At 59.9% G+C, this 9,635-nt stretch overlaps 1 protein-coding gene across 1 annotated transcript in view; it reads left to right on the top strand.

Moving 5' to 3' along the window:
* Positions 1-9,635, top strand: part of LOC102260694 (unconventional myosin-XVB-like) — a 33,514-nt gene that overhangs the window by 14,243 nt on the left and 9,636 nt on the right. Inside the window, exons 23-38 of the mRNA XM_014531748.1 lie at positions 1-66; positions 3,015-3,108; positions 3,714-3,770; positions 4,015-4,072; positions 4,300-4,430; positions 5,959-6,054; positions 6,153-6,388; positions 6,540-6,718; positions 7,564-7,636; positions 8,063-8,224; positions 8,460-8,560; positions 8,663-8,739; positions 8,870-8,954; positions 9,109-9,207; positions 9,354-9,463; positions 9,560-9,628. Coding sequence (XP_014387234.1) covers positions 1-66; positions 3,015-3,108; positions 3,714-3,770; positions 4,015-4,072; positions 4,300-4,430; positions 5,959-6,054; positions 6,153-6,388; positions 6,540-6,718; positions 7,564-7,636; positions 8,063-8,224; positions 8,460-8,560; positions 8,663-8,739; positions 8,870-8,954; positions 9,109-9,207; positions 9,354-9,463; positions 9,560-9,628 — 1,693 coding nt within the window. The remainder of the gene's footprint in view (positions 67-3,014; positions 3,109-3,713; positions 3,771-4,014; positions 4,073-4,299; positions 4,431-5,958; positions 6,055-6,152; positions 6,389-6,539; positions 6,719-7,563; positions 7,637-8,062; positions 8,225-8,459; positions 8,561-8,662; positions 8,740-8,869; positions 8,955-9,108; positions 9,208-9,353; positions 9,464-9,559; positions 9,629-9,635) is intronic.

Genomic DNA, 9,635 nt, shown 5'->3' with positions numbered 1-9,635 from the left:
CACCTCCCGCCAGCGCCTCCGCTTCCTGCCACGGATGCAGGCTCGTGTGCGGGGGCTCCAGGCCAGGTCTGCAGGGGTGGGGCGAGGCCCTGGGCCTTTTCAAGGTGGTGGGGCAGGTTGGGGAGACATAAGGCCTCAAGGCCTGCCCAGTGCCCCATCCCATCAGCACTGGACTCTCCTTACAGCTTCCCTGCCCATAGCCATAATCTCTGGTTGAAGACCCCAGTCACAGGACACTCATGATCCGTCCAGGCCGCCCAGCCTGCAGTCTTGACGCCTTGAGTGTCCTGTTTTCTAGTCTGTTCTTCACTGTGCAGCAAGAATGATCTTTTAAAAGCACGAGTCGGCCCTAGCTGGTTTGGCTCAGTGGCTAGAAGAGTCATGGGTTCAATTCCGGTCAAGGGCATGTACCTCAGTTGCAGGCTCAATCCCCGGCCCTGGTCGGGGTGCGGGAGGCAACCAATCCTGTCTCTCTCACATCCATGTTTCTCTCTCTCTGTCTCTCCCCCTCCCTTCCACTCTCTCTCAAAATAATAAACAAATAAACAAACAAATAAATAAAGGCACGAGTCAGACTTAGGCCAGACTTTCACACTCCAGGCTCTGGGTTTCCTAGTCCTACGCTTCCCCCTCCCCCTTCTCACCTAATAAACTCCCAGCGCCCCTCCATCCAACAGCTCTTGATGGACCTTCTCCATCCACCCGGCCGGATGCTGGCGGCACAGAGGTGAAGGCCGGGAAGGTGCCTCCCAGGCTAGCTGGGGAGTCAGATGCAGAGGGTACACCAGCGCCAGTCACCCCGAAGGTGATTGCTGAAGCGCTGAGAACAAACGAGGGCAGGGACTCCAGGGAGCCTCCGGAGAGGGGGCACCCGTCACCACTACCTATTTCCAGGACGTTTCCATCACCAACAGAAACTACCCATTCAGCAATAACCCCCCTCTCCCTGGCCTCCAGCCCTGGTAACCGCCAGCCTACTTCTGCATCTATGAATTGCCCATTCTAGACCCTTCGTGTACGTGTAAGTCAGCCCCTACAGCTTTCTTCTCTCTCTGGCTTATTGCACTAAGCGTGACACTCGCAAGGTTCATTCTCGTCGTCAGATGTATCAGGACTTCATTTCTTCTTTACGGCTGAGCAACGTTCCCTCGTGTGGACGGACCACATCTCGTTTGTCCACGCGTCCTTCGGGGCTCATTCGGGTGGTTCCCACCTTTTGGCTGTTGTGGATGATGCTTCAATGAACATGGGCTGTGCAAGTGTGTGTTCAAGTCTCTGCTTCCAAGTCCTTTGGGTCCAGCTGAGGAGTGAATTGCTGGGTCACGTGGTAATTCCATGCTTAGCTTTGTGAGGAGCCGCCAAACTGTTTTTGCAGAGTAGCTGCCTCGCTTTGTGTTCCCACCAGCGGCATAAGAGGGTTCCGGTTTCCCTACTTGCCAATACTTATTTCCCTTTTTTTTTTTTAAAATAATTGCAGCCCTCCCAGGGGGTGTGAACTGGCCTCTCGCTGTGGTTTTGGTTTGCATTTCCCTGAGACGAATGATGTGGAGCTCTTTTCATGTGCTTGTTGGCCATTTGTGTATCTTCTTGTTGTAATGTACCCCGCGAATCACACAAGGGCACCTTAAGAAGTCGAATTAAAGAGTCACATTTATTGCAAATCCGGGACTATGAGGGGGCATTTCGCTCTCCCAGATCTCATAGTGATAAGATGGCCGCAACTCCAGATTGATATGTAGGCAAAGATCACAAAGGTATTGATTACATCCCAAAGTTTGGAATGAGGAACCTGGTTTGCAAAAAAAAAGCAGTTTACAGAAGCAGAAGCAGCATGTTATGTAAATTGTAGTTTTGGGGACTCCGGATCACTGAATTGACAGAAACACATTATCTAGAGCCCTCGGGTCTGGAATGAGGAACCTGGTTTGCTTGGGTCTCCGGGACACTGAGTCAACAGGGACACGTTAACTGGAGCCCTCTGACCTTGGGATAACTGTCCTTCCCAGGTAAAGGGAAATGTGCTTTCTAAGACCCGTATGACCACAACCAGTGGGATATTCCCATTATAATCAATAGGGTATTTAATCGAATGGGATTGTTGCGGCCAAAGGTGATCCTGAGTGGGGGGGTGAAAGGATTGAGAAAAGACAGACAAGAGAATAATAGCTGGGTCTCGGTGGGACGCTGCTCCCTGGTGAGGAGACAGCCCCAGCGCCCACAAGCCGTGTCTTTATAGCAAATGCCATGAGGCAAAGTAGGGGCGTGATCACGTTGTTTACAGCATTCTCGTGAGTTCCAACCTCACTCAACTACACGCACCTGAACTCTAGCACAAGGCACGTGGGGCTACGTGTTTGGACCATAGGTTCAAGCTTAATTGTGCTGGGAGGGCCCTGCCTTCCAGCTGGGACTTGCACGTGGCAATGAGAGGACCCTGTCCTTTCATTAGTCCAAGGTTTGAACCTGGCCAAAACACCGTAACTGCGCCCCACATGGGATGATTTATATAATTCAGAAAATCAAAATAACTTTTCTATTGTTAAAGCAAATAAGTACAGAAGCCAAACAGCAGGGTTAAAGTTAAACTATAGTTTCTACCTGAGATGATTGCTACCATACTTCATTCTTTGGACAAATGTGTACTTAAATCCTCTGCCTGCTTTTTAAATTGGGTTGTCTTTTTGCTGTTGAGTTTGGGGATTTTTTTTTTAATATATTTTTTTTATTGATTTCAGAGAGGAAGGGAGAGGGAGAGAGAGATAGAAACATCAATGATGAGAAAGAATCATTGATTGGCTGCCTCTTGCACGCCCCACACTGGGGATCGACCCTGCAACCCGAGCATGTGCTCTGACCGGGAATGGATCTGTGACCTCCTGGTTCAGGGGTCAATGCTCAACCACTGAACCACACCGGCCAGGCGCCTAGGGTCAGTTCTTACATTCGTGTCTTGGCGTGGAGGATTCAGGCACTGGGTGTCAGCTTGGGCTCCCCACCACTTTCCCGGCCTCCAGGAAGCGGTACCTCCGGCGCCGGGCGGCCCTGGGACAGCTGAACACGGTGCTGCTGGCGGCCCGGCCCCTGCTCCGGAGGAGGCGGAGACTACAGGTGAGGCGGCTGCGGCACTGGCAGCTCAGGTAGAAGCCAGGCATCTTGCTGGTGGAGTCCGACAGTGCCCACCCTCACAAGGCCAAGGCCTCAAGCCATTGCTGGCTGAGCTCCTCCCACTTCTGTCTGCCTGGCCAGGGTAGGCTGGGGCCTTGGGAAGCCATTTGCCTTCCTTCATCCCTGCCCCTGCCCCAGGCCCCTGTCCCCTCCAGCCCTCCTGGGGCCCACCTGCTCCCCTCTCTCGCCTGATGACTCCTAGTTGAGGCCATAAAGCAGCTCAAAGGTCAGTACCCACGTACTGCGTCCTCCCTGGCCCCTCCCTGGCTGGACTTTGCCCCCTGAGACCATTCCTTCCTGTCTCCCTGCCCTCCTACCCTCTCCTCACTGCCCTGACAGCCAGGCAGGGCCGCCCACTAAGGCTGGTGAGGGCTCCGGGGACTGGGCGCAGGCAGCTGGCCCCTCTGGGTCTGTGCTTGCTCCTCTGTCTGTGTCGGGGCCTCCAGGGGCAGGCGGGGCGGCTGAACTGCCTCGCTGGGGAGGGGCTGCTGGGAGGCTCGAGGTGGCTCCTCTCGGGACATCGGCTCCTCCTGCATCTCCCCTGACAGCTTGGGCACTGGTGTGGCTGGCACGGCGGCGGGTCCTCCGAGAGCGGGCCAAGCATGGTAGGTGGTGGAAGCTGGAGGGTGGTGCTGGGCTATGGACCCGATGAAGCTGGCACGGCTGAGGGCGCATGTGGGTGTGTGGGTCCTGTCCCTGAGAAGGGGCCTGGGTGCCCTCGGTGTTCCTCTGAGGGCTCCTGGGCCCTGTGTGTGCGCCCAGGGTCTTTGGAGGGAGGTCATAGACCTGGGGAAGGACGGACATCGGGTGCCGGGCCCTTCCCCACATGGGTCAATGCCCCTCCGGCAGGAGCTGGCGCGCCTGGAGATCCCGGCAGAGCTGGCCGTGCTGCTGAGGAAAGAGGAAGGTGAGTCCTGCCTGACGGGTGTCACTTTTCCCATGGCCCCTCCCCAGCCCCTCCATTGTGGGAGAGGGTCCGTCCCTGTGGTCCCTCCCTCTGCGGCTCCAGGCCCCCGGAGCTCCTGGTCCAGCTTTCTCTGCACGGGGCTGGGGTGATGGTGAGGGCTGGCGGCGGTACCAGAGCCGGGTGCCTGACCTGGGCACCTCTGGGCCGCCTCCCGGTGCTGTCCCCAGGCCGTCAGCACACGCTGGCCCAGAGCATCACTGAGGCCAAGCCCCCGGAGGTTCCTGCTCGGCCCAGCCTGACCCTGCCGGCGGACATCGACCAGTTCCCCTTCTCCAGCTTCATCTCCACCGGCTTCCAGGTGGGCCCCCCAGGCCGCAGCTCTCCCTGGCTGGAGCCCGCAGGTCCCCGGATGGTAGCCCCTACCAGGCAGCGGCTGTCTATTCCTGTCCCCACCCCGCCTCCTCCCTCTCCCAGCCTGGGGCCTGTGGACACAGCTGCCTTCCTCGGAAAATATTCATTGAACCTAAATGACTCACTCCCCGGTGTTGTTCACTCTGTGAAGCCACACCTGTTACACCGGGGCCGGGCCCTGCCGCCGCCGTGTGTTAAAGCGTGTGTGACGGGTGTGTGGCGGCCAGGGACACTGTCCCGGCTGCAGGGTGCGATTCAAAACTGCACACAGAACAGAATCTCAATGTGTAGAAACAGCAGCGGGGGCGGGGACGGCTGTGTTTGTGCCGAGAACTAGGAAGCAGGACTGGAGAGAGAGAGGCCAAGGCACTAAGGGGCTGTGCCCGGCAGTGCAACGCGAGGGGTGGTTTTTATTCTTTACCCTTTTCCAGGTTTTCTGAGTTTTCCACGTGCAAGCAATTAAGCCTCATTTTAAAAATATATTTTTATTGATTTCACAGAGGAAGGGAGAGGGTGAGAGAGAGAGAAACATCAATGATGAGAGGGAATCGTTGATGGTCTGCCTCCTGCCCGCCCCACACTGGGGATCGAGCCCACAAGCCGGGCAGGTGCCCTGATCGGAATCAAACCGTGACCACCTGGTTCTTAGGTCGACGCTCAACCACGTGGGCCAGGCTAAGCTGCATTTTTTTTTTAATCTTTAATTTCTTTATTGGTTAAGGAATTACAAATGTGTCCTCATCCCCCCATTAACCCCCAACCCCCCCCCCCCCCCACACACACACTCATGCTCCCATCCCCCTGTTTTCCATGTCCATTGGTTTGGCTTATATACGTGTATACAAGTCCTTCGGTTGATATCTTCCCCTTACCCCCTCCCTCCCCTACTTCTGGGGATTGATAGCCTGATCGCAGCCTAACTTTTAATACAAAAAAAATGTTGGTGCCTAAAGTTTTGATCTCTTCCCCTTACCCCCACCCTCCCCTACTTTCCCTCTGGGGATTGATAGTCTGATCGCTGTTTCTCTGTCTTTGGATCTGTCCCTGTTCATCAGTCTATGTTGTTCTCTATAATCCACAAATGAGTGAGATCATGTGGTATTTATCTTTCTCTGACTGGCTAATTTCACTTAGCATAATGCTCTCCAGTTCCATCCACGCTGTTGCAAATGGCAAGAGTTCCTTCTTTTTTACCGCAGCGTAGTATTCCACTGTGTAGATGTACCACAGTTTTTTAATCCACTCATCTGCTGATGGGCACTTGGGCTGTTTTCAAACCTTAGCTATGGTGAATGGTGCTGCTATGAACATAGGGGTGCATAGATCCTTTCTGATTGGTGTTCTAAGCTGCATTTTAATGAGGGTCTTCCACGCCAGTCCTTCCTTCTCCCTCCCCCAGAGCGCTGCTCCCTGGGCTCCCCAGCAGGTCAGCAAGGCCAGCTGCTCAGGCGCTGGGTCGCCCTCCTTCCTTGCAGGAGCCATCTCTGCCCACTCCTGGGCAGCTGCTGGACAAGCCGCTGACCCGGCTGGATGGTGAGAACCCTCAGCATGCCCTGGATATCAACAAGGTGGTGAGTGACACACCAGGGAGGGGACAGGGCAGGCCTGCTCCTCAGTGCGGGCTGGGACCACGGAGCCCCACATGCCCTGCCCTCGCCTGGCCCCGCAGATGCTGCGGCTCCTGGGGGAGGAGTCCCTGCCGCCCTGGCAGGAGCAGACCATGGGCACCTACCTGGTGAGGCAGGGGCAGCGCCGGCCGGGACTGCGAGACGAGCTCTTCAGCCAGCTCGTGGCCCAGCTGTGGCACAACCCCAACGAGCAGCAGAGCCAGCGCGGCTGGGCCCTCATGGCCGTCCTGCTCAGCGCCTTTACCCCGGCGCCCGCCCTGCAGAAGCCACTGCTCAAGTAAGAGGCCTGGCAGCTGGAGTCCCAGGACTAGGGGCTCAGGTGGAGGCTGGTGGGGGGGGTCAGGTGGAGGCCGGTATGGGGGTCAGGTGGAGGCCGGTGGGGGGGTCAGCGGCCGCCCCACCCCCACAGCCTAGTGCTGTCCCCACAGATTTGTGTCAGACCACGCCCCCAGCGGCATGGCAGCACTGTGCCAGCACAAGCTGCTGGTGGCCCTGGAACAGACACGGCTGGCCCCCGAGACCACACGTGCCCACCCCCCCACTCAGCTCGAGTGGACGGCCGGACGGCGCAGAGGCCGCATGGTGCTGGACATCTTCACTCTCAATGGTGATGCCGCCTACAGTGGAGCCAGCCTGCCCCTCACGCTCCCTGGACCCCTCCCTGCTTCACCCCAACATCCTACTCTCCTTCCTGTCCTGCTTTTGGGCCCCTTGGGGACAGCAGCCCCTGCCCACCAGGGTGAAGGCCGCCGTCTCTCACTCTCGGTCCCCCGCCTGGTCCCGCAGACGAGTGCTTCTCCGCAGAAGTGGAGTCCTGGACTACGGGGGAGCAGTTTGCCGGGGGATTCTGCAAGAGCAGGTGCGGGGGCCTGGGATGGAGGGTGCAGCCAACACTGAGGGTGGTCCCGTCCTCTTCAGGAGCCCCCCATCCTCCCAGCCCACTCTCCCACCAAGCACCTCCTGCAGCTGCCCCGGCCCAGGGCCAAAGCCTGTGCCCCGCAAGGGGGGGAAGGGGCCCGGTATGGGGGTCAGGTGGAGGCCGGTGGGGGGGTCAGCGGCCGCCCCACCCCCACAGCCTAGTGCTGTCCCCACAGATTTGTGTCAGACCACGCCCCCAGCGGCATGGCAGCGCTGTGCCAGCACAAGCTGCTGGTGGCCCTGGAGCAGACACGGCTGGCCCCCGAGACCACACGTGCCCACCCCCCCACTCAGCTTGAGTGGACGGCCGGACGGCGCCGAGGCCGCATGGTGCGGACGTCTTCCACTCTCAATGGTGATGCCGCCTACAGTGGAGCCAGCCTGCCCCTCACGCTCCCTGGACCCCTCCCTGCTTCACCCCAACATCCTACTCTCCTTCCTGTCCTGCTTTTGGGCCCCTTGGGGACAGCAGCCCCTGCCCACCAGGGTGAAGGCCGCCGTCTCTCACTCTCGGTCCCCCGCCTGGTCCCGCAGACGAGTGCTTCTCCGCAGAAGTGGAGTCCTGGACTACGGGGGAGCAGTTTGCCGGGTGGATTCTGCAGAGCAGGTGCGGGGGCCTGGGATGGAGGGTGCAGCCAACACTGAGGGTGGTCCCGTCCTCTTCAGGAGCCCCCCATCCTCCCAGCCCACTCTCCCACCAAGCACCTCCTGCAGCTGCCCCGGCCCAGGGCCAAAGCCTGTGCCCCGCAAGGGGGGGAAGGGGCGGGGCAAGTGGGCAGGGTCCAGACGAGATAGGCAACAGGAGGGGAGATGACACCTACGGGCGGAGTTCCAATTAAATAGGTGAATGAGTACACGTGTGCGTCAGAGCTGACAGGTAAGTGGAAGGGTTGTGAGTTGCAACCTGTCCGTGCAATCTGGAGCCTGTCCCCTCCGCAGCCCTCACTCTGGACCCCCCTCAAGCCCTGGCCCTTCAGGGATGGTCACCTGCCCGGCTGACCACACCCCTAATGTACACCTCTGTCCCATCCAGAGGCCTGGAGGGGCCCCCCCGTGGCTGGTCCGTGTCACTGCACTCCGGGGACTCCTGGCAGGACTTGGCTGGCTGTGACTTCGTGCTGGACCTGATCGGCCAGACCGAGGACTTGGGGGACCCTGCTGATCCCCACAGCTACCCCATTGCCCCCCGAAGCTTGTAGGTGCCGCCCCAGCACCTCTGTCCCTGGCCTGCTCCTGTCCCTACCCTGACCCCACAGCCACTGTATCACACCTGGTGGTTACGGGGGCTCACAGACCCAGTCCCCCCCGACCCCTGCAAGCCTCTTCCCCCTCGGTTGGGACACCCCCCCTCAGCAGCTTCTACACCTGGCCTCAGCCCGGCACTGCCCCCAGCCAGGTGCCCGCTCAGTTGGGCCCACTATCTCCCGCAGAGCCGAGGACATCCCCCCCGCCCCCGGCGTCCAGGCCCCCTCACTGTGCCCAGGTCCCCCTCCAGGCCCAGCCCCGACCCTCCCTGGCAGGGGCCACACAGGTAAGGCTGGGAGTGGGCACACTGAGGCTGGCAGAGCTGGGAATGGGGGTGTAGGGAGCCCACGCCCCAGGCGGTGACACTGCCCCTCCTCCGGCTCCACAGGGGAGCCCCGCACCTCAGGGAACCTGGATAGCTACCTGGACCACATCTTCGAGCCGGTCCTCTCCCCAGGCCTCAGCGTGAGTGTCCTGCACACGTACCCGACCCCACCCCACCCCTGCCCCTACCCCACTGGGGCCTCTGCTGCCCCTCCCATCTCTCCCAGGGCTCTAGCTCTGACCTTATGACCTGTGACCTTTGTCCCTTCAGGATCTGGAGCAAGCCAGGGCTCTGAGCAGCCGCATGAAGGGAGGGGGCGGCATCGGGCCCATGCAGCAAGGAAGCTACCCTATGGGTGAGTGGGGGGTTAGGCGAGCATGGCCTCGGACCCTGGATCTGGGGTTAGAGCCCCAGCCAGCACCCTGGGCCTGAACGCGTTGCCTGGAGCTGGAGGGAGGTGGTCCATGGGCCCAGCTAGGGACCAACCTGGGAGGGCCCTGTCCCCTCAGTGTACCCAGGGATGATGCAGATGCCTGGATACCAGCCAGCTATGATGCCTGCACCCATGCCCATGATGCCAGCTATGGGCACAGTCCCTGCCATGCCAGGTAAGGCTGGGCTGGGGCACCGGGTCCCTTCTCAGGTAGGGACTGGAGGAGGGAAGGTCCTGCAAAGGGCTCAGAGGGCACAGTGGGCAAAGGGTTTCCAACTTGGCGCCGGTGCTCACCTGCCCCGCCCACCTGCCACCCTGCAGCCATGATGGTGCCACCGCAGCCGCAGCCGCAGCCCCTGCTCCCCAGCGTGGACGCCAGGCAGCTGGCAGCCCAGCAGCAGAACTTCATCAACCAGCAGGCGCTGCTCCTGGTGAGGGTGGGCAGGGCCCCCGGGTGACCTGGCAGGGCCAGGCCTATGGGCAGGGCCAGGCCAGCTCTAACCTGGCCCACCGCTCCTCCCCCTCAGGCCCAGCAGATGACCGCCCAGGCCATGTCCCTGACCCTAGAGCAGCAGACTCAGCAGCGCCAGCGCCAGGCCCAGG

The sequence above is a fragment of the Myotis brandtii genome, unplaced genomic scaffold (assembly GCF_000412655.1).
Source record: "Myotis brandtii unplaced genomic scaffold, ASM41265v1 scaffold825, whole genome shotgun sequence".
Taxonomy (NCBI): domain Eukaryota; kingdom Metazoa; phylum Chordata; class Mammalia; order Chiroptera; family Vespertilionidae; genus Myotis; species Myotis brandtii.
Note: the sequence above shows the minus strand (reverse complement) of the source record. Positions and strands in the feature narration are given on the sequence as shown.